This window comes from Acomys minous, assembly GCF_964271855.1.
Source record: "Acomys minous genome assembly, chromosome: 1".
NCBI lineage: Eukaryota > Metazoa > Chordata > Mammalia > Rodentia > Muridae > Acomys > Acomys minous.
The window spans coordinates 73634142-73659908 of NC_140483.1; the positions used below are offsets into that span (position 1 = coordinate 73634142).

Genomic DNA, 25767 nt, shown 5'->3' on the forward strand with positions numbered 1-25767 from the left:
AGCTGGTGTCACAGCAGGGAAACTGTGACTGCACTGAGGTGGAGCCTAGGGTGGAAGTGAGCAATCAGCCCAGCCTGTGTCACAGCAGGGGAGCTGTGCCTCAGGCAGAATTGCTTGCTGAGCTGAGCCAGCTTCTCCACGGCACAGCTCACTGAGCAAACCCAGGACTCCAGGGCTGAACTGTCTGCTGAGTCCAATTTGGGTCTCAAGGCACCACGCGACCCAAATCCTGTCCAGAGTCCCCTCTCCCGCAGCAACTCCCACCGTCCACCACACCAATCGCCTCCACTGGAAGGCTCAGAGCTGCAAACCTCAGCCACTTCCGCTGGTGCTGCTGGAGCTGCTGGTGCCACTGGTGGCACTGCTGTCTCTGCCACTGCTGCTCTGATCCGAGAAAGTCCAGGCTCCTCCTGTGTGCAGGGGCAAGCAGGTCCTCCGCACCCTGTTCCCTCCGAACCGTGGAGCACTTCTGCTGCTGTGGTGTGGGGACCTTGGTGTTCCAGGCTCAAAAATCTGTGCAATTCCCTGAATTGTTCACTGGAGCTTTCAAACATGGTCCACACTGCTCGCCATCATCTTGGATCCTCGAATTCACCTTTCAAATCCTGATTTTTTTCAGCACCTTATTTGGCTGTATATTTCTCCTTTCTAGGACACTGCTAAGGATTTATCCCTATATACTTTATGTGCACTGAGCTGCTCATGTCTTCTTAAACTCCAGTTTATTTTTGATCTTTTAAATTCTGTGTCCTGAAGTTCGTCTTAGTAATTCTTAGCGGAGACCCTTTCTATTGGACTTTGGCAACATGAGAAGGGCATAAGGTTTTGGCCTTTCATATTGTTTATGCTTTGTCTATATGATCAGAGTATATGTGATTTGTTGATTGTTTGTGTGTTTGATGTAGGACACTAGCCTGCCTTCTTCTGGATAGGGTAGGAGTTAAGCTTTCTCTAGTCTATCTCTCACAATATCAAATTTCAATACATTTCAGTCTCACAAACATTTTTATTACTTGATATTTCTAAAAATTTAGAATCTCAAATATTTCTAAAAATTTGTAACTATTACAAATAAAGCTGTATGGACATAGTTGAGCAAATGTCCTTTTTTGTGTAATGGAGCATCTTTCAGAAGTATGCCCAGAAGTGGGATAGCTGGATCTTGAGGAAGGACTATTTCCAGTTTTCTGAGAACACACCAGATTGATTTCTAAAGTAGTTGCGTAAGTTTTCTCTACTACCAGCAAAGGAGGAGTGTTCCCTTTACTCCATATCCTCGCCAGCATGTGCTATCACTTGAATTTTTTATCTTAGCTATTCTAGTATGTGTAAGACAGACTCTATTTTGCCCTATTTCTATTCCCTTTAGTTGACATGAAAATATGTATTTCAAGTCCTTTGGATTTATATCTATAATTATGAGTATTTATCTGCTGGTGGTGCACAACTTTAATGCCAGGACACAGGAGGCAGAAAGGATGAAGCTCTGTGTGTTCAAGACCGCTTTCCTCTACAGAGTGAGTTCTCATGCCTGGGAGACCTTTTGTAGTATTACATAAATTATAAAACTGCTTTTCTATTAAGGTCAAAATGACCTTGGAATTTCATTAGTGGCTGTATTAGATCTAAAGAAAAATTTGAGTGATATGAGCATATTAAAATTGTGAAATAGCCCCACTGTAAACATAAAATATGTTTTCTTTTACTTTTATGTTTCTCAGTTCTACTTGTCAGTGTTTTGTAGTTTTCTTATTGCAACATTTTCTGGTTTTGACTAATTCTATTTTTGATTATTGTATTTTTCAGACTAAACATGATTATGAAATCTCAATATGGTATTTCACTTCTTTTACATATATTTGTTTTAAGTACCTAAAAACATGATTTTTTTCAATTAACTCTTTATTAATTCTTTGTGAATTTCACATCATACAACCCAATCACACCATCTTCCTTTCCTTTTGCCCCCATCCTCCACCCTTGCAACCTTTTCTCTTGCAATTCTTTTTTGTTTTTCTATTCAAAAAGAAAGAAAACCTCATGATGAGAGTTGTGGTATGTCACAGTGTGTCCCATAGTACACCCTTTTGAGCACACTTCTTTGATTGCAAATGTTCATTGCAATGAGACACTTGTCTGGCTCAAGGCCTCTTGCTCCTACTACATGAACAATACTGGATCCTCACTGAGCCTCCTTTTGGATAGCCTCTTGCTTTCCTGTGTCATAGAGATCCTGCAGCTTTAGATCTGTAGGACTGGCCCCCTCACACACTCTAACAGTTTTCTGATGTGCTAGATCTTGGGGTGGGCCAACTCAGAGCCCTGTATGTATGCCTTGGTGTTAGATGAGCTGATTAGTCTTTCAGTCCTCCTATACCTACCTACACTACCAGGGCAAAATCTCCATGCTGCCCCATCTAATTCTCCTAATGCTGCAACAGGCAAGGGGCTGGGCCAACCCTCCCACTGTCACACCTTTGAGACTGGCTCACCTGCAGCCCCTTCAAGCAAATCCAGCTCTTCTGTACTTCATGGGCAAAGTTTTAGGAGTCCCCTCTCATGAGTACTGCATCTGGAGATGGATAAGCCCAGCTCTCTTGCTGTCATGTCTTTGAACCATTTCTGTCATGATGCTCAAGTGAAAGATGGGATGATCTATGCACCATCCTCAGACATCACCATGGTCTATGCAGCAGCCCAGACTAGGGATGTCTGCCTGGCCTTTGGTGGTAATATACCCAATTGCTGCAAGGCTGTGGACCAGATATGACATGGAAGCACATGGGAAGACCTCACTATGGCTTTAGGTGGCATGGCCTACTAACTCACATCAGGCTGTTTCTAACTACCCTCAAGTCTCCAGTTCTACCTCTCCTCATTGTGCACACATCCTTCTGCTTCTCTATTCCTCTTCTTTCCCTTTACCATGTACTTTCTCATCTTAGTGGTATCCTGGGCCTCTGGGTGTCTAGGGTCATCTCTGGAGTGTTATGCCATGCCCATATCATGAGACACTGGGCAAGGAACATCTCTGATGTGGTCTGTCTTCACAGGCCTGCATTGCCACAGTCTAGGTGTTATCTCAGGCTTGCTCCCCTTTCAGGCCTATAATTTTTTGTTATTTTTTTCCTAACAGCTTTGATTAGGACTTCCAAAGTACAGACTTCCTGAGTTAACTTTATTTCTTATTCTTTATCATAGATGAAAGAAAAGCTTTCACATATTGCCATTGAATATATAAGATGCAGATTTATTATCTATGATCCTCATGTCTAGAGGTTCATCCCTTTCATGCATAATCTTTAAATTTATAGCAAATATATTAAATTTCATTGAGGGAGATTTTTTGTATCTATTATGATGATTATATGATTTCTATACATTATTCGATTTCTGTGGCACATTACATACCAACTTGCATATTGACCCATCCTTATTTCCCAGGGGGAAGTCACATTTGATCATGCTACATAATTCTTTAGATAGTTTTCTAATCCAGTTTCTGAATTTGTTAGTATTCTTTCTAATTTTATTAATTTATTCATATTACATCTATATTGTTATCACATCCCCTGTATCCTCCCATTCCTCCCTCCCTCTCATTTTCCCCTTACTCCCCTCCCCTATAACATTATTTTTAAGACTTTCTTATTGATTATTGCATCAAAATTTAATATACAAAATTTTCACCCTTATCTACTTTTGGTATTAGCATCATATTGTGAAATACTTAATTACTGGTTAAGTGCCCTCATAATAAATTTGTTCAGATTTGAGGACCATATTCATATTGAAATCCATCTCAAGTTAAAATTACTGATATATTTTAATTGGTTTTGTTACCTCTTTCCAGGAACTTATATATTTCTTATATTGTAAAACTGCATGTACAGTTTGTTCAACGAACTGTTAAGTGCACATTGATTATGCCTCAGTTCATTAAAGAAAATCTTGAGAGAAATTTAGTGTTGTAATAACAACTTAGTCATGGGAATATAGAATTACAAGATATAATATGCTTGTAAATTCCTACACTTTTTCTGAATAGTCCTGTTTTGAAACATGCTAACTCTACAATATTTGGAGTAAATCATTCTTCATAGTTTAATAGATAAATTAGGTGAATAATAAACTATAGCCCACAGTATAGTTTAAACCATATTGTTTTTTTGACGCCATATGAAATTGTCTTTAAATACCCGTGGTGTCATAGAAAGTCATGCTCCATTTTTTGTTACTTAGCATGCAGATGAAGAGAGCATTTCTGTGTTCCATAACATCCTATAAGGTTCTCTGCTACAATCCTACTTTTGTAAGCAGTACCAGACCCTTCAGTGCTTTGTAAAACACTCCTTAAAAATCAATATTGAAATTTTTTCATCCTCTTTGGTTATAGCTGTCAGAAGTAAAGAGAGAACTCACACTTTATTTCCTTTTTTTTTCTTTTCTTTTTCTTTCTTTTTTTTTTTTCTTTTCTTTTTCTTTTTTCTTTTTTTTTTTGTTGTTGTTGGTGCTGTTTTTGTTTTTCGAGGTTCTCTGTGTTGGCTATCCTGGACTCATTTTGTAGACCAGGATGGCCTCGAACTTACTGCAATCTGCCTGCCTCTGACTCCTGAGTTCTGGGATTAGGTATTTATAAGACAATGATGAAATCCAGAGCCCTCTCAGAAATCAGCACAGGCACATGCTTTTCTTACTAGAAACCTGTAATCTGAAATGTCTTTATGAAACACTTAACTTAAACCAAGGAGTAAGTATTGTTCAATTTGAACATGTTTATGGATTATGGATGGATTTACGGTTACTGTTTTCTATTGTCAGCATCAGTCTTCATTTTGGCGAACTCCATAGCAAACTATACAAGCATTCTGATTCATTATTTTACATTAAATTAATACCAGTACTTGGAAAGCAGAGGCAGACAGACCTCTGTGAGTTTGAGGTCCATCTGATTGATAGATCTAGTACCAGGCCAACCAGGGCTATGATGTGAGACTTTGTCTTCAAGGAATCAAGCAAATAACAAACCCCACACAAACCCCACAGGTGCTGCGTGATTTTCACAACTAAGATACAATAGGCATTGGTAGGAGAAACTTAGCCAGGCATATAAATTTGGTTGAAGGCAAATTTCATTTTATATTTTTAATGCTCAGAAACTGGACAGAATTATACTGGCTGGAGGACCTTTGCTGAACTGGCTGAGGTTTATCCACTTTGTGGTGAATGGAATTAAAAATTCACCTTATTTACAGTGGTACAACTTTTGTCATATTTGTTGGAAAATGAGTATCATTATCACAGTTCTGGATTAACCAGGGGTATGATATTAACACTTTTGATTTAGACTATTTTCCATGTAACTAGAATGGAGACTCAGCTCCAAGATCCAACTTTGATTCTTCTCTTCAAACATGTGAACATTCAGGTGCTGCTTTGTTATTTTGTTATTTACTCTCTCATCTCATTTGACTCTGGGCTCCCAAGAGAAGCCAGCAATACATTATCTCCCATGAAAGAACCTATAAATTGCAATTGTCCCAATGCTTTTCACAGAGGTCTTGGAAGGCTGCTTCTGTCACTGCTCCCTCCTATGGCAGAGGGGGGATTGCTAGCTTCAGAGCCAAGTGATAGTGCTGGGTGTATGGCTCAGTTCCAATCACTTAGATCTTCCTAATGGTAGCAGCAGAGTCACTACTGAAGAATGAGGCTCATATCATGCAGTTCAAAAACATATATCTTACTCTGAGCACCAGAGCTTCAACTGTCTAAATAATCCTGTCTAACATGGCAAATCAATCATCTTTGGAGAAAATTATGTTGGCTTTATCATTTTTAATGAATGTTGTGTCACTAGATCTTTTAATAAAGAGCAGTATTCTGTGTTGGATTTCAGTGCATGTGTGTATAGAAATATACATATATCCATGCACATAATTTACTCAGTTACTAAAACATTAGAAATTATGCTGATGGTATATTTATAATAATTATTAAGAATCTCTACCATTATGGAGATTACTACAAATATCTAATAACTCCACTTTAAACATTTATTATGTCAAAACACATGTGTGGAGGTCAATAGACAACTATTTAGAGGTCATTCTTTCCTTTCACCATTAGGTTTCTGGGGTTTGAACTCAGGTTGTAAGCCTTGGTGGAAAGGTACTTTATTTAGTGGGCCATTTCAATAGCTCATAGCCGCTATCTTTTATTATATGGAAACATAGCAACCAGTACATAATGAATACCCAGCAAAAATTTGGTGACGATTTCAATGTTGTATTTTGAAAACTGCTTTGTATCAACACATAACACTAATCACACTATGTGGTCTCTAATTCCTCAGCATGTAAAGTCATCTTTAATTGCTGCATCACAGCTAAGGAATCCAAATTACTGCCTTTATGTATTTTCTGACTGTGAAATACCTTTCAGAACAGTTAAATGACCTCTGTGTGCTATCATAGAACTGAAAATCCTTGATGTCAGGAAATTCACAGCCTTGCTTTATTTTTTGTTGTGTGGTTTGCACATAATCATAAAGAGGAAAGTGGTTAATAAATATTATTCAGATTCGGTCATGGGAAATAGGAAACACAGGCATGAAATCCTGTTTTTATTGCTATCATTATGCTGATGATCCTCTGGCCACTTCTCTCTGGTCGGTGTAATTGCACAGGCTTCATATTTTATTCATTAGAAGAGCTTCTCTGTGCCCATTCCTCTTATTCTGCTGCTGTGGCCATATCTTTCACTTCCTAATGGGTGTGATCTGTGGCCCCATCTACTTTCTGTCTGGGATTTACTCACACCTTTAATGATCACTAGACTTACAGCCTTCAATTCAAGTACAGAAACAAATGAATAGGTAGTTTTTTTTCTTTCTGTTTGTATTCTGCAAATCTAACTCACTTCATCTCCTTCATTTTATTTTTTATATATTTCCCACACATTATAATTAATTTGAAAAGAAATTTGATGTATGTAGGTATTTGCATCAAATTGTCTTTCTGTTTCTTTTTCTTTCATTATTTACCCATAATCAGAGAATGTGTGTAGACTCTCAGCAACAGACTCCTGTAGATTTAAGTTACTATCAACTGTGCTGTTTTTTGTGATTGTACATGCCTTTTAATAAAAGAAATGGACAGGCTTGGCTGATAGTAGGTCAGAAACATATATAGAATTAGGGAAAGGCAAAGAGGACCCAGAGATAACTAACTAGAAGAAAGAGATAGAAAAAGGGAATATATAAAATACTAGAGGCAATAGAGAAGGAGGCAGAAACATAAAATAAGAAACAGAGATGACAGATTAGAAAAGAAGAAATAATAAAAATCACAAGTAGACAAATGCCAATAAGAAAAACAATGTGAGTTTATGCACATGTGTTTGCATATGTGTACATGTTTATGTCTACACAAATGTTCTAAGAAGAAAATAATTGTAATTGAGTCAAATAAGTTCAAAGTCTACCATATATTTACAGTCTATATTCTCTTAATTTTAGTAACTTTGCTGAATATCTGAGTCACATTTTATTTCTTTACTGTCATCATGTTCAGTTTCTCATTCTAGTATATTTTATTATAAATAGATGAACAAACAAATAGTACTATAAAATGACTAGCTCCTAGAATTCAAAGATTTGTGCTGCTTTTAACCTTTGTCAGAGAAATGTCATACTGCATAGGAAATACTTAATGCAATGCAGACTTGTGATTGTTCAAAGCTTTAAGAATGAATGGCCATGAATACTCGATGGTGGATGAAACATAACAGTCCTCATGTACAAGATTTAGGAGCAATCCCAGAGAAAGGGGCTGAAAGAATGCAAAACCCGTTACATCTAGGTGGGTGTTGTCAAATGCTGAGCTCTTTTCATGAGGTAGTTATTGCAAACTCAACTCAAAGCAGTTGTGGTGACTTGCACAGTGCCCTTCATGAGATCAAACCAATTCAAGGTGCCAGCCTGAAGGACAAGGGGCTCCCACCTCCTGTGCCTAGATGATGAGCTACAGGCACTTGATGGGTGCTCAGTGAAGGAAAGCCACTTCTAGTTCAGGTGCAAGGTGAATCTTCCCCATGCCTCTATGTCCATGTGTATGTGGGCAGAGCTAAGCAGAAACAGTATGCTATTAAAAATAAAATAACAGTAACAACCACCTGTCTTGAGTCCATATTATATGGAAGTGTTGGTTTTATTTCTTGTGATGAGAGTATTATATCAGACATTTATCCAGGCTGATCCCAGAGCATTTCTCTCACTCTTCTATCTATTTCTAGGCCTATGCCTAGAAGCTTTTAGTGTCTATAAAATTTTATGGCCAGAAATAGCTGTAGAAGAAGAAGGTAAAGAGTACATCAATGCATGGCAATATGGAGGCATATGCATGCAGGACCTGATTGACTGAACATTCAGAAAGTGTGAGTTCAGTAGAACAAAACTTGTTTGTAAGAACATGGCTGTCTTCTATGCCTTGCTAATCAAGAAACTTACTTTGCTTGATTATGGATCTAGGTTTCTCAGCCTGGACACCGAGGATGATGAGAAAGGGTAGAGAAATCAGGGTTGACAGGAGCACATAGATGTTTTGAGATACCACTGGAAATGTCCACCAACTAGTTAATAAAGATCCAGAGCTGGAGAATCTAGTTTCAAAGCAAGTATGTGGCAGGAAGTGGTGGAACAGATGTAAGGAATGATAAAGGAAAGTGCTTGCACACCTGAGCACCAGAGCCAGTAATTGAGTATGATAAAAGAGGAATACTGTGCATACAGCCTTAGCATAGGGGTAGATGGAAGGATGGATGATGGATAAGCAGATAGAGGAACAGAGTGGATAAAAGAGAGTGCCTTCATATTCCATTTGAAACGATTGGTGAATGTGTATAGGCAGCCATTTGAGAAGGTATTTTATTTTTTAAATTAAGCCCTTATTTTATTATTATTATTATTATTATTATTATTATTATTATTATTATTATGTTTTATTTTTTAATATATTTTATTAATTTATTCATATTACATCTCAATTGTTATCCCATCCCTTGTATCCTTCCATTTTCCCCTTATTCCCTTTCCCTATGACTGTGACTAAGGGGGACCTCTTATATATGCACATAGGGTATCAAGTCTCTTCTTGGTTGCCAGCTATCCTTTCTCTGAGTGCCACCAGGCCTCCCCATCCAGGGGACATGGTCAAATATGGGCACCAGAGTTTGTGTGAAAGTCAGACCCCACTCTCCACTCAACTGTGAAGAATGTCCTGTCCATTGGGTACATCTGGGTAGGGGTTCGAAGTTTCCTGCATGTATTGTCCTTGGCTGGTGCCATAGTTTGGGTAGGATCCCTGGGCCCAGATCCACCCATCATAATGTTGTTCTTCTAGGTTTCTAGGACCCCTGAATCCTTCTATTTCCCCATTCTCCCATGCTTCTCTCACCTAGAATCCCAATATAATGTCCTCCCCTCTGACCCACTTTCCTGATAAGTGAAGACATTCATGGGACACAATTCTAAGTTCATACTGTTGCTGAGCTCTTGATTTTGAAGGAGAAAAATTTGAGTTTATTTTTTTAAACAAAATACCTTGTTTGTTATTCCATCTCTAAATTGAAGATTACATGTAGCACTTTTATTGTGGTCATTTTTGCACAACATAATATCCCACCAAGAGGGTAGTAAAGTGATGTTTGCATATTTTGTTCAATTAACTTTGTTCTCTAAATGTATCTGTTCTTGTGACTGTATTGGTAGCTTCAGTGATAGTGAAGGAGTGAGAATCTAACAGAAGATTCTGTTACTACTCAGGTGCTTCTGTTTTTGGATAGCTGTGTGTGTGTGTGTGTGTGTGTGTGTGTGTGTGTGTGTCTGTGTGTGTGTGTGTCTGTGTTTTAATTTTGCAAGTACATTGAACATGTCAATTTCTATAGTATTGGACCAATCACTTCTCCTAACTACAGGGATTGTGTCTGATAACAATTTCTTCGTTTTTCTTGGGAACGTAGCTATATATGCTGCAGGTAGACACACACACACACACACACACACACACACACACACACACACAGACACACACACAAAAACCCACAAGAGGTAGAAGTGAGTGACCAGTGATGTCACTGCACTGTCCTTTAAGAAAATACGTTTATAAAAATACTACAAATAAATGTGGGCTATAGAGACAGCTCAGTCAGTAAAGTGCCTGTCTTATAAGTACAAGGATTAAGTTTCTTCTCCCATGCATGGCACTGGGCCTACAATCCTAGCACTGGGAGTAGGTACAAAAATGGGAGAGATTGCCAGAAGTGGTTTGGCCATCTAGTCTAGCCAACATTCATTGATAGATCCTGTCTCAAAAGATAAGATGGAATGTGATAAAGCAAGACACTGAGTGTCAACTTCTCTACAATCCCAAACATCTGCAATATATATTCATATATGCACACACATTGCACATAATCACATAGGTCTGCATACATACGCACACACATAAAAATCAAAGTATCTCTCAAAAAAGAAACAAAAGTGTTCAGAAGGAGAACATTTCAAAGTTTTTAAAAGAAAGTTAAAACTTAGAAACCAATGATTTTAAACCTTTACCACCTGAAACACTGGTAAAATATCAGTGTCCCCTCGTGAGTTTGATTATAAATAGAAAATTAAGGCATACATGTTCTTAGTGTCTGAGACAACTCCATGATGTGTTGTCTCCAAGCATTCCAGAACATTCAAATTCAAGGTGCCATTGTGCACTTTTAGCGGTAGGAAGCTTGGATCTCTACAGGAAGGGTTCAATTGATTTCTCATTACATAACAAGCCTTTCATGGCTCTCCTTGGTAAATAATTCATAATTTTTATGTCTTATTTTTAATATATTAACATTTTCATATATATTTTACATATACAGATATACAGTTTTAAATGGGAGTAGTTCATTGTTTTTTGAGGGTGTGATCCATGGTAGGTTCCCATTTACAAGTGAATGGGCCCATAAGCAAACACGTATTTGCAGCACACCTGGGTCTAGTGGGTTATTAATTTTGAATAGCCTAAATCAAGACTAAAATACATTTGCAGCTTATTGTCACTTCATTTAAATTGCTTTGTTCAACTTCAGATTGAAATTTATTTAGAAAATTTATTCATGTTTTGGCAAATAAGATTTCTCCAGGATACTTATTAGAATACTTATCTGTGCAGGTGTCTTTTCTTTGTCAGTATTTTTTTTTTTAAATATAGATGGGTAGATAGACCAGTGTAACTGAGGAGACTATGTGAACTTGAAAAAATTGCTAAGAAAATTGTGACTTCATTCTCAATAAACATCTTCTGCTTTAAAAAAATAATGATTACAATACTGGTTCAAGAACAATTACTTAGGAACTATGATGTCTTTTCATTCCTGTCTACAATAAGAATAGTTTGACATAATATAGAAAATATATTATTAAGGGTTGGAGATGTAAAATCTGAACTCACATCTTCCTTTTTTACATGAGGTTAAAGATTTTACTAATCCTTTGTTTACTTCCAGTTCTTCATCTGCACATTGAGAAGGGAAATTTTCATGGCATTGTTGATTTTGTAAGATAAGTTATGTGAACCTTACGTTGCATGGTAGTAGGTTTGGAAATTCAATGTAGAGTTTTGTTTTTAAAAAATTAAAGAAATATTCAGGTATATTTATAATAGAAATTATATTAGATGTTTCCAAAGAATTTTATTCTCTCCTTAATATTAGCATTTTCTCTTGTTGACTTCCATATACTGTCCAAATTTTACTTCAAATTTATTTTACTCTGACTTACATTAAAGTTAGTGATCAAATTTTTTCTTTTGAATTATATTTTGAAGTCTTAATGGTTGGACTCTTACTGTTTTACTTGTTATTTTTCAAACAATTGACATAGCTGTGGTAGATGATTTGGGGGCATTCTGCAGTTTTGTTGTGCACATAATAGTGTATAAAAACTAAGATTGTTATGAATTAATTTTGTGACCTAATTTTTTTTGAAACACTGTTGTCTAATGATCCATTGTTTACCAATATAACATGTGACTTGGATCTGGGTCTTTGTGAATATGGAAGAGATAGGGAAACTAGCAAGATTACTCATTTGCTAAAGTTATCATATTATCATTGCACAAACAGGAGTACATGAGTTCCATCCCCAAGACCAATGTAAAAACAGTACTACAGGATGGTAAACACCTGTAGCGTTAGTGCTGAGGAGATTGAAACAGGAGGATAACTTTGATTTACAGGCCAGAAAACACAACCTCAGTGAGGGAGTCTGTCTCAAAAACTAAGATAGGGAAGTATTGAAAAAATATATCCAATGTTGACTTCTGGCCTAGACACACACAAACACACACACACACACAAACTCTCATACACACACATCAATGCATTCACAGATTGGAGATATTTTAATAATATTTCCTTTGTATGCTATGATTTTGGATATAAACTATGCCCTGAAATATTCAAGTGTTGACAGCTTATATGTATGAATTCATTGCTGTGATGAGATTATTGTGATGTAGAATTAGGTAGGACATAGCAAATATCTCACTGAATGTGTGCCTTTGAAGGGTTGATCTTGTCTTTGGGAGTGTCCTGCATATGCTTTTCCCTGACACTATGAAGTAAGGTATGATTCTCAGTAACAGCCTTCTGCTGTGATGCTGAGATTCACTTCATGCCCAGAAACAATGGACAGTAAAGTCTCACAATATTAATGAAAACAAATCTTTCCTCTTTCAAGTTATTTTACATATTTTGTAATGACAATGTAAAGTTGCAAAAATAGCTCGAGAAATGTTTTGATGTTGCTTTAGCTTATTTCTTTTGGTATCTGTGTTGTTTGTCATCTGTGAAAAATCCTCAGTTGGTATCCTTTTTTGGTATTTTGTTGTAAATTTCTGTTTTATTTTATTATTAAGAGTATTCTGTCTGTACGTCTGTCTGTATGTATCTACGTCATGTGTGTGCTTCATGCCCACAGGGGTTACAAGAGGGCATCGGATTCTATGGAACAGGAGTTGGTCATAATCTGCCATGTGGTTGCTAGAAATCAAACCCAGGTCTTTTGAAAAAGCAGCAAGTGATCATAACCACAGTGCTGCCTTCTCAGCCACAAGCTGTTTTTCTCTTTATATAAGTATATACTTTATTTTCACATATACATCAGAGCCCATCCTATGTATGGGGTAGTACTTATGCATATGGCAAAGGTGGTTTTTAAAATATGTATTTTTGGCTGTTTCTTTTTATTTTACATTTATATCTGCATTGCATATTCTAGATAATCAGAAACTACTTAATTTCAGAGGAAAGTGATGAAAGTTTTGTAATACTTTTATGCCATTTTATATGTGGGAATTTAGGATCTCAAGGTTTTCACAGCCTTAGGATCCATGAACCAGTTTCTCATAAAATGTTATTTGATTCTCTTTCAGAATTTTAGAGTCACCAAGATAGGAAAGATGTTTTCTACAAGGTTGCTAAATATATTTAGCCAAAATACCATGAATGTAACATTCATATAATCCATGAGTGTTTTGTGGTTCTTGTTGCTGTATGTAATTTTTTTATTTAAGTGTGATAATATAAATGTATATACCAAAAAAATTTAAATAAAACATTTAAAAATGTTCTTTGAGGCCTGGCGTTCTCTAGAGAGCCTCTGTTTGTCCAGCTTTTAGTGACCTCATCAAAGAGATAGTTATCATTTGTTTGGAATGGCAATGTCATTAATCTTTTCTGTTTCTCTCTCTCTCTTTTGGGTTCACTTCAGCTGAATAAGCAGGAAAGAGAACAATGAACAACATTATTGAATTGTTAATTCCTGATGTGGCTGAGTAGTTCTTAATCACACTATTAAGTGTATTCTCTGATTTAATCATCCTGGCTGACAAGCCGTAAGCCCAAGATGGATGTTGATGAATGTCGGTCATTATTTTCTGATATGGATGAAGTTGTTTTCTCTGTAACTAAATGTTAGGATTTTGTTTTTTAATTTCAAAAATGATATGCAGTTTAGAAAGAAAGAGTGTGTAAAATGTCTTTTTGTATTTTACATGTGTGTGTATACACATATGTATGAATGTATGCATGTATGTAAGAGTAGAGGTTGACATTGACTGCCTTTCTCAGCCACTCCCCATCCCATCGACTTTTTTTTGTCCTGTGTTTTTGTTTTTGTTTGATTATTTGTTTGTTTGTTTGTATTTTGCAGCAGGATCAGTCATTGAACCCATGGCTCACTGATTCAGCTAGTCTATCTGGCAGATGTGCACTGGGGTCTGGATGTGACTGACTGTTCCATGTTAGATTACAGACATACTACCTGTCCTATCTTTTGATGGGTGGGACCTCATGTTTGCTCAACAAAGCACTTTGCTGACTAAGCTGTATTTCTATCCTGACTGAGCATCCCTCTTTCCTCTTATAACATTTAGCTGACTTGTATTTTGTTCACATAGTGAAATGCTTATTTTTTTTTCTCATAACTTAAATGGCCTTGGCTATCTCTCTTACTTTCTACACCCACACCCTCCAGCTACAGTCAGTATCAGATAATGCTTAGCTCAGTGCATGTAGAGTCCTATTCCTCCTAAAGACACTGTAGTAAATCAGATCCCCTGACCTTGTGGTCCTTACCAGCCCAAATGCTTCTCTCACTAAGACAGCATTTGTGAATTTCCTCAAAATATAACCTCCAAGCAAGTGCCACTTCTCCCATAAGACTTTACAATTTTTAGACAAAAGTCAGTGTCTAGCTCTGGCCTGTATTTGTTGCCTACATTACTCAGATTTATGCTATGCAAAGATGCAGACATGCTCTACTTCTGAATGGTAAAAGCACCATCAGAGAATCCAAAGTCTTGTAAAATTTATATCATTGATATATCATATCATGACCTTTGCACTATGTAGAACTGAGAAACCATTAACACAGAGATTCCATGATTGTTTCTTCATTTTATATTATTTTGTAAATAACTTATGATCATTTAATTTATCTATATTTATATGTGGGCATGGCACAAAGACATACAAACACATAGACAAACAGCATGAGAGAGAGAGAGAGAGAGAGAGAGAGAGAGAGAGAGAGAGAGAGAGAGATTCAAGTGTGTTTGTGGTTTGGATATGAAATGGCCCTAATGCCTGCCTGTGTTTGATCACTTGTTTACTAGTTTGTGGTGCTTTGGGGGATGTTGTGGAACCTTTATGAGGTGAAGACTCATAGGAGGAAGTCATTCATCAGAGGTAGGCCTCCAGTATTAATAGCTCACCCTCAATTCCTGTTCACTTCCTGTTTCCCTATTGTAGATTGTATGTGAATGCAATGGTACCCTCAAGCCTCCTGCTACTGATGCCATGTCTTCTCTATCAGGATGGACTTGGGAACTGTGGTCCAAAAGAATCTTTGTCCCTTAGGTTGCCTTTACAAGAGATTTATTATTTTATTATCATAGCAAAAGGAATATATCTAAAACATACATTCAATCTTCTTTTATTCATGATTGCGAAGGAGTGCTGTGCTTAACTCATTTAGGAGTGATTAGTCATTATAATTGTTTCTACAACATTCTGAGCACTTCTTCTAAGGGAACACATGAATGGGAGTAATTAAGACTCAGAGGTGAAGATCTAGGGGTTGGAGCTACGTGGCAAAGTCTTTGTCCATTAGCTACGGAGCCCAGGGTTCTATCCTCAGTATGGCATAAAATGGGATTAGCAGTAGACATCTGTGTTCCAAGTAGTAGGAAAATGGAGACAGAAGGACTGTAAGTTTCAGGTCATCTTTTATTACATAGTGAGTTAGAGGACAGTCTTTGATACTTAAGAACCGATGTGAAGAAAAGTAGACTCTGAGATGAGCCAGGACCATCATTATTTGGAAAAATGATCATATAAATTGAAGAAAATACCAAACAGTATATTTGAAAGTGATGTTATGTATAGATATGAGGGTTGCATGTAGAACTGGTTTGAAAATTAGATAGAGTTTACTCTTCCTTTTGACATGTTGAGTTATCCAGAATCTAAAACTGCAAGCATGTACCAAATCAAAGCTCCAATTCTTGTCCTTAAGGCTCACAGAAGAGCGAGTAGAAAGATGGTTTGAACCACAGGGTCAGGAAGTAGGCTGTGAAACTGTGTCTCCTTAAAAATGACAGGGAAGCCACATGCATAATCCTTCAAAAGTAAAGCTGTTCAAACAAGACCTGTATGATGCTAATATATGCTAATGTGGAAGGGATGAATTTGGTGGGGACCAACTTCTAAAAAACAAAACAAAACAAACAGACATGACAGCAATGGATGACTTCTGAGAGAGGGAGAATGAGTCTTTCCCAGGGAAGAGCTCTCTAATTGGCTTTTCTATATTATGTGGGCAGCACAAAAATCACATGCAAATAAACAGCAATAAATGGACTCAGCAGGTGGTATTTTTATACTTGTGCATACAAAAATAATAATGGTGATGATGATGGTGATGATATTCAGACTAGTAATATAAAAAAAAAAGAAGGTTTGGAACAATGGAACATGGGAAAGGATTGAGAAAGAAGAAAGAAAAGGAAGTGAAGAGATGATGTAAGTTTATTTTACTTAAAATTAAAAAAAAAGAAAGAATACCAATTCTCTGAAGAGAATGTGAGACAAAAAAATTGAATTAAAGCAACAATAGTAGTGCCAGCAAGAACTCAACATAGCAGTGTTTGTTTCTGCATTCACAGGGCTCTGCAACTACTTGCTGGTTTTCTCATAAGGATTCCTGCAGGGCTCCTGAAAGCAGAGTCAGCTGAACTGTCCTGGATCTTGTGTAGACATCACTGAGTGGCTGTGTATTTACTTAAAAAAAAAAGTTAACAATTCAAAATTCAATAGGAATCTCCAATTTTAAGTCTATTGATTGAGCCCTGATTGTACAAAGAGGCCAGTCCATGACTTGACCTGAATTTCTTATATAAGCGATACCATAATTAACCCATACTTGCACAATCCAGCCTCATACCTAATTGTTTTTATAAAATAGATTATGTTTTCAGGAGCAGTAGATGGCACCTTGGGTTATGTGTTCATTTTGAAATTAGGGAGAAGTCATTTCAAATTCTAGAATGCACATTAATAAATAAAAGAAAAAGGAAAGGCCAGAAGTGGTGGTATAAATGCTGGGTATGTCCATGAGTATACGCAGTCCCTGTGATAGGAAAATAGAGACAAGATCAAACCTTGGATCTTGTGGTAAACTAGTCTAGCAGAATTGATCTACTACAGGTTCAGAAAAAGATCTTGTCTCAGAAAATAAGGTGAAGCATGGTTGAGGAAGACACTAGATGCCCATCTCTGGCCTTCACCTGCACACACATGCATGGTCATATAGGCACAAATATATTGTTTTCTTCTTTCCTTGAGCTATTGCTCTGTAAGTAGCACATTCAGAATATCAGAAACAGCATATCAAATATCATGGTATGTCCTACACTCCAGTAAAATTTCTGAACTTGATTTTCTGCAATGTTTGGAATGCAGATACAGTGTGTATGTGTGTGTGTGTGTGTAGGTCATAGAATAGTCTTTGGTGTTACTACATACCTACCCCCATGGTTTTTTTTCCAGTCACTGTAAAGGAGCTCTGAGTAATCTAAGCTAATTGGCCAAGGATCTCACATGAGACATAGGGTGGAGTTTATTTTCCCTCCCTTCCTCCTTACTGTCCTCCTTCTCTTCTTTCTTTCTTCCTCCTCCTCCTCCTCTTCCTCCTCCTCTTCCTCCTCCTTCTCCTCCTCCTCCTCCTCCTCTTCCTCCTCCTCCTCCTCCTCCTTCTTCTTCTTCTTCTTCTTCTTCTTCTTCTTCTTCTTCTTCTTCTTCTTCTTCTTCCTCCTCCTCCATTTTCATTTGTAGATCTAGAGCTTAAGTCCTCATCTTATAAGGCCATCACTTGACTGACTGAGGTTTCTCCCCCGCCTGTAATTTGAAATTTTTTATATTTCCTGTGGGTATTTTTTGTTTTGTTTTCTGGTTTTTTTTTTTAATCATTAGTAACCATTTATTCAGGGAGAGTCTGGTTCTCTTAGAGCAGGACAAAGCAGATGTTCATTTTTGCAAGTTTGAATGTGATTTTGCTCCCATCTCTTTTGCTCAAATGCTCCCATCCCATGTCTTAAGTTCCAACTCCTCTATCAAAGCATTATTTTTTGTAAAACAGATTTATTTATTGACAGTTTTTTCCAAGCTCACCGGAAACTCAGTATGTTAGTGAAAATAACCTTTTCAAAAAATAATGTATTCCGATTACCTCCCAATTGTTATCCTCTCACTTGTATTTTCTTAGTTCCTCCTCTTTTTTTCTTTCACCCTATCCCCGTCCCCTAGGTCTGTGACAGAAGAGGACCACCGCCCTTCCTATGAGCCCATCAGGTCTCACCTGGATAGGCTGCTTCACCTTTCTCTGAGTGCCAACAGGCTTCCCCACTAAGGCGAAGTGGTCAAATAGGGGGCACCGAGTTCATATCAGAGTCAGTCCCCACTCTCCATACAACTGTGGAGAATGAGCTGTCCATTGGCAAGAGCTGAATAGGGGATGTAAGTTTACTGGATGCTTTGTCCTTGCTTGGTACAGTAGATTGTGCAGCTCCCCTGAGTATAGATCTGCTAGCCTTTATGGTCCTCTGGTAGGGTTACAGGACCCTCTGGGTCCTTCTATCTTCACGTTGTCCCATACTTCTCTCACCTGGAGTCCCAGATGCTGGGTCTTGCTATTTCCTGTGTTCATAATGCAAACTCAGAGGCATCCTTTGTTTTGGATTTTGCTTTTATTTTCCCTGTGATTTATCCCTAATGATGTAGTGCTTACAATAATGTCCAAAATAAATTAAAAATACTGTCAGTAAATGTTTGCCCAATAATCCAATATTTTAAGAATAATTAAGTAACAATATTTTATTTCTTCACTAATGAAACAGTTTTCTTTCGATAGAAAAAATGTCTCCAAAGGCCAAAATTTGCAGGGAAAGTGTAGATCATTTCCTTGACTATATTACTGAGTTGAGAATTTAGGACACCCATGTACTGTTTGTAGTTTTTAGTGGACTCATTTTCTGTTCTCTCCATTACTTTACAATGACAGAGAAATAAAGCTGAGATGCTTGGAAGAAAAAAACCCCACAAGGGCCCAGGTTTTATATACACAGATATTTAAATACAAATATGTTTTAATATTTATTTTTATTATTTTTCCTTTCTTTGTATACAGTTAAATAAAGCAAGCTGTCCTATGCTGAAGCCACTTGAAGGTGGCTTGTCTAGCCAGGGATTTAGGAAGAAGGCAATTCATCAGAAGTGTCTTTTATTTTCTTTTTTCTTGTTGTGGGTATATTTGAGACAGGGTTTATCTGAAGTTTTTAAAGGTGATTGGGGTGCTTGAGATGAGAGAGATTTTTCTGTAGTTTTTTGATTACATTAATTGAAGAGTACCAGTTAGTGGATATCCACTCAGGAAACTCTAAGAAGGATGATAGTATTAAAAGGGGTATTGAATTTAATCCAGATGTGCTTACAGGGTGAAGCTTGTCTTTTCCAGTTCTTCTCAGCAATTAGTACCTCAAAAGAATGATGCTTTTCATAAAGACCTTTCCTATTTTTCTCATGGTGTATAGCACTGGACTTCTGAATGTCTTATCTCTGCCTGTTTGCCTCAAAGACTTCTGGATGATTTAGCTGTGCGGACAACTCAGAGGAGGTATACAGATATAGACTGTATGAAAGTTAGTATTTCCCTCTGCAGTAAACTCCTGCCTGTGTAAACGTCCTATGTACTATCAAATGCAAACAAAAATTTACAACAGCTTTAGATTTTTTTGTTTATTTTGAAGCAGTGTCTCTTGTAGCCCAGGCTGGCCTCTGGCATTTTATGTAGCTTAGGAGAATGATGGACTTCTGATTTTCCTGTCTACACAGCCGTAGCTATCCAATTACATGCCTGCACCACTATACCTCTCTTTTGTATATGGTGCTGGGCTTCTTGTGTGCTAGTCAAGCACTCTGTGCCATTTGAATTATATCCTGAGCTTCAACAGTAGAATCTTAAATCTTGAAAGTAAGTAAGAGATCCGGTTTTTTTTTTTAATTTTAAGTATTTATTATCATTTTGCCAAGCAAAAAGAAGATAGCCATTGCCAATGGAAGCCAGATCTGGTGCCTTCAGCTGATGGTGTCCAGGGCACTCATATCTGTGTCAATTCTTTTTTAGAATATGATATCTTTTTCTGGATTGCAGCTATATATTACTGTGGTGCTCATAATCATTAAAGACAACAGAAATATAATAATGAAATCTAGTTATTTTTCCCTCTGTTGCATTGAATTTTTAATTTTAGATATTTTCCTTGGCTCACGAGGGTATAGTCTTCACACATTCTTCCCCTGACTCTTTGAACTTGAAAGTTAGTGGCTTCTCTTAGAGCAAAAACTTATTTTACTTATGGTATTGTAGGGACAAAACAAATCAATGGGAAGTAGAACACAATCCCTTTTACATGTGTGTACATTATGTTTAACCCTAATTCCCACTCTCTTTACTATCTATCAAAAGGAACACTGGTTTGGATAATACTGGCCTTTATTTTGTTAGACTGTGTTATTTTGTCTTAAACAATTTCAATGGTAAATAATTTTACCCATATATATGTATATGTATATCTATAAATATATGTATATATGTATACATATGTGTATATACAAATATATGTATATTTATGGTGCTGGGAATCACATATACATATATATTTACACACACACACACACATATATATATATTTAGATACACACATACACAGATACACACACACACACATATATATTTGGTAGTGTATTTCTGTATGTCTTCACATGTGTTGCTGTTTTTGTACTACTTGTTTTTTTTTTTTGTTTAAAAGCTGATATAAAATTTAGAAAGAAGACGAGGAGAGAGTAATGTTAGGTGTCAAAGATGCTAAAGACACAGGAAAATGACACATGGATCATGAAAGCTAGATTTTCTAGTTTTTCCCTCATTGTAATTTGTTTCCTTTTTATGATGAGTATGTGAATTCATCTCTCTGTGTACTGAAGTAGACCATCTTGGCATTTGAAAATTATCCAAACTTTTTTTTTATTTCTTTTAGGCAGAGGTAATGAAAGTTCAATTTTTTTTTAGTTCCACTGTCTGTTGGTAGAATAGGACTCAGATTATGACTTTTCAATGAAAACTCATGTTGTATTGGCCCACTTAAAGTGACTTTTTAAAAACTATTTTTGAAGGGAGGGATTTTATAACCTGAAAATTTCCCTTTACTCTGTTTTAAACTATATCAAAACATTCTACTACACATTATTTAAATTAAACTGTAAATTTTGCATTGCTGCACATAAAAAGAATGTCTTTAAATTTTTTTAGAGCTGATCCAACCAAATCAGTTATGATACTGTCAAATCTGATCAATTAGAGTTTATGTCCCTGACACTTAATGCTGTCATTCAACAATCTTTCACAATGTTCTTTTAATAAAAATATCTTTTAACATGTATCACTGTATGTGTGCTTGAGTATGTATATTAAAATATAGAGAGAATTGAAATAGATAAGGGAAAAATAGAAAATGGAATCCAGAATGTGTTGGAAGAGACATGGAATAAGGAGAAGAGAGACTGTATATGTACACACACACACACACACACACACACACACACACACGCGCGCGCGCTCGCGCGCGCGCGCACACATAGCACTGTGAGCTCCTTTGTAGCCTATCAGCTTGCACTTCTGACTTACGAAACATCTTGTCTTTTAGATGGAGCCCCATTCACCTGGTGGATAGGGAGGGCGAATGAAAGACATCCTTACTGGGGAGGTTCTGTTCCTGGAGTCCAGCAGTGTGGATGTGGCCTGGAGGAGAGCTGCCTGGACATTCGACACTTTTGCAATTGTGACGCTGACACAGATGAATGGTAAAGAGAACTTCAGTTTTCCTAGAGTGGTTTAAAGTGTTAATTGATGTGTAGCATTACTACTAGGAGATAAAGATGCAGTTAACAGTTTGATGGGAATTAGGGCTACATTAAAAAAAAGAGGGGGCCTATAAGCCTGAGAGATGGCTTAGCAATTAAGAGCAATGGAATTCCATGTGACCTGGGTTTGCTTCTTAGCATCCATGTGCTGGCTAACAAATGCTTGTAATTCCAAAAGATATTCTATGAGTACTGAGAGCACATAGTTCACATCATAAGAGGAAGATACTCATATAAAAAATAAAAACAAAAATTATAAAGTCTGCTCTTTATGTTGAAGGGTAATGCTGAGGTTTGTGCCAACAGTCCTTGTGTTGTGAACCATCCATTTTAAGCAAAGAATGAGATGTAATAAGAGCTTCATCATTTCATTAGGTTTTTTTCTCTCCATGCCACACCAATATGTGTGCATGTGTGTGTGTGTGTGTGTGTGTGTGTGTGTGTGTGTGTAGATTCTCTTGTGTTTGTGAGTGCTCATGCCTGTGTTTATGCATGTGTGTGGAAGCCAGAAGACAACTTCCACTGTCATACCTTAGATACCACCTGACCCAGAACTCCTCAAGCAGGCATGGCTGGCTAACTGGCTGCTTGTCTCTGCTGGGATCATAAGCCTTTAGGAACACATATGGCCTTTTAATGTGTTTTCTGGAGACCAATTTGTGTCCTCCTATTTAAAGCAATCATTTTACTCTCAAGTCGTCATCCCAGATTCTGAGTTAGGTTTTGAAATACATGTCCTGGGGAAGTGTCTAGAGAAAAGGGTGTGCAATTACATGCATGGCTTATTCCCCCCCACTGATGTTTAGTGCCTTTACCACCATTTAGTGACCTCTAACACTATCTTAAATATTTTATTCTACTAGCTTGTTTTGACTTACCACAACAACAATCTGATATCCAATAAGAATATGTCCCCTGAGGTTGAGAAATTGGAGTTTTAATGTTATACATGTCTGACAAATGCCAAGACCAGAGTTCAAACCAATGTCCTTTGGACACCAGGTCTGCAGTACTTCCCTACACCAGATCAGTCTAGCAAGGCGATGTGTAATTTATCTTATTCATTAGATCTTGGCCATCATCTCTAAGCTCCAGACAAGTTTTTCAGTTTTCATTTTATCAGTTATGAAAATGTACACATACTGTGTCTACTCAGCTTTCAGGTCTGGGCTGAATTTCAAGCACCTTGCCCTTGAGCTTCTGCAGTGTTTCTCTCCTCATCAAATGATTCTCAGTTACAGCTCCTCACAGATAAACAACCATTTCTTTGGGATACAGTATTTTCTTTTTCTGTTCAAATTCTTACTCGCAGGAATCAGTTCAATGAAACTTAAGTTTTATTCAAAACATTACATCATATCAGAAAGCTAGAGTTGAGGAGATGGGACAGTCAGTAAAGAGTATGCCACACAAGATTTAAGACATGAATTAAACCCTCAGAATCCACATAACTATGTTCTTTACAGAGCAGACATGAGTATAGGTCTTGAATCCCAGCACTGGTGAAGTGGAAGCAGGTGGGTGATTGGGACTCATTTGGGAAGTTGCAAATGATAGACCACGTAAAACAGTTATTCTCAGCTTGTGGGTTGAGACCCATTTGGGGGTCAAGTGAACATTTCACAGGGATCACCTTAAAGCATCTAAAAACACAGATACTTATATTACAATTCATTAGAGTAGCAAAATTACAGTTACAAAGTAGAAATGAAAAACTGGTCTATAAAGAAACTCAAACAAACAAATAACCAATAAAACAAAATAGATGAGCAGTATCTGGAGATTGGCATCCAATCTCAGTCTTTCCTCTTGGAGAGAAGTGTGTCTGCTTGTTGTGAGACCACTGTGCTTTCACTATTCAAACAGTGAATAAAAAGAGGTTCTGTCTCAAGAAACAATGTGGAGAGCTTCTGAGAAAGGACACCCAAGGTTACTACTAAGTGTAGCTAGCACTCAGACCTGAATCTACAAGACGGAGCCCTTTGTCTTCTTTGTCTGATCTGCAAACTTCACTGCATTTTGTCTTCATCTACCAAATTGTAAATGATGCATAAAGTTGATTAGTTTGCTCAATTTGTAACTTTAACATTTATTTAAAAGTAAATACATCTTTAACATAAGATATTTAAGGATTTCAGAATATGTGAATAAAAAAGTTTTCACCTCACTGGTGCTTTGAATCTTCATGTATCCTTCCCGTGTGCAAAATGTATTTAACTTTTTATTATTTGATAGTTTCATGTGCTTTTATAATGAAATTTTTTCTAATTTTTAATTCACGTCTCTCATCACAGCCATCTACTGGAGGAAATTTTATCAAGCCTCCCTATTACTTTCACATCTTTATTTTGTCTATGGCCACTGACTTTAATTACATTTGCTTACCCAAAATTGAGTGAGAGGCTACTTATTAGAGTAAAGGCAATGCAGAAACATGTAATTGTTGTCAGTGTTGAGAGTGTGATTGTGGGGTTCTCATTCCTGAATGGGACAGCCATGTTATTCTGCAAGGCTCACGAAACATTACAGAAGCTGAGTATGGTAAAATGTATGAACCAGAAAATGAGAAATATGCAGGAAAAATATGATAGCTGGACACAATATAGCTGTTTCATCAATAGATTTACTGAACAAGACCTGTACAATACCAGCCCCTGATATCCTCATGGAAAATGGAGGGAAACCTGACATCCACACGTCCATAAAAGACTATTAAAGATTAACTGTAGTTGTTGGAATGAGTGTTGTTTTCATCAGTGGCATAGACATTTATATGTTGCCACATGGAAAATACTACTGCAGATAACTATTTGGTGTATACAGTGTTTCTAAATATAAATACTTCAAAGGTATCCAGTATTTTAAACTACATGTTAAATTATTACTAAATGTGTTTCAAATTAAGAGTGTTACTTTTCAACTTAATTATTTGACAAAAAAATATTTCAAATAAATTTTCTTGGCTTCACTAAAGAAACATACATGTTAGGACATCGTTCTGGCTTTAATGGGGACATAGTCTGTCATATTCTACTTTTATCACTTCTTATTTCAAAACATTCATGAGAAATGACTTGTGACTGAATTGAGTTCTGATGTGTAATTTTGTATTGTTTTACAAATTACTATATTAACTAGAACCCCACCTTAGAATTGTTAATGGATGGACTCAGATAGATTGAGAAAAATGACTGAAGAAAAATTGGTCGTTACTCAGATTCTAACAGAGCCAGTACCATGTGGGCTGCTCTGGCTATGCAGAACATGTAGACATTTGGCAACTCCTTGAGAGAATAAAACAGTGATATGATGGTCAATAGGGATGGGAAACTTGAGAGGATCTACAATTAGCAAGAAAATAAGCATTCTTAAGTCAACTGAGATGCAAATTGCATTCCATGTCCTGGCATTCCAGACAGTGTAAAAAGGGAGAAAGGAGCTGAACAGCAACATTCACTTCTTTGCCTACTGGAAATATGACCAGTTTCCAAAAGCTCTTGACATCATGATGAAGGATACCTTGAACTGCCAGTCAAAATACATGTTTCCCACAACAACAAGAGCAGTAACTCATGCTGAAGGAGTGAAAGGAGGAGAGGTGTTCAGCACTTGCCACATTCTCACACAGCCATACGCTGAGAGATTCCAAGAGCCTCTTCTTGCTGAGAAATTTCTGGAGCCCTTGAT

The 25767-nt window shown here is 37.0% G+C and overlaps 1 protein-coding gene across 1 annotated transcript in view; it reads left to right on the plus strand.

Moving 5' to 3' along the window:
• Positions 1 to 25767, plus strand: part of CNTNAP5 (contactin associated protein family member 5) — an 893510-nt gene that overhangs the window by 719937 nt on the left and 147806 nt on the right. The window contains exon 14 of the mRNA XM_084797079.1: positions 21864 to 22020. Within this exon, the coding sequence (XP_084653205.1) occupies positions 21864 to 22020 (157 nt within the window). The remainder of the gene's footprint in view (positions 1 to 21863; positions 22021 to 25767) is intronic.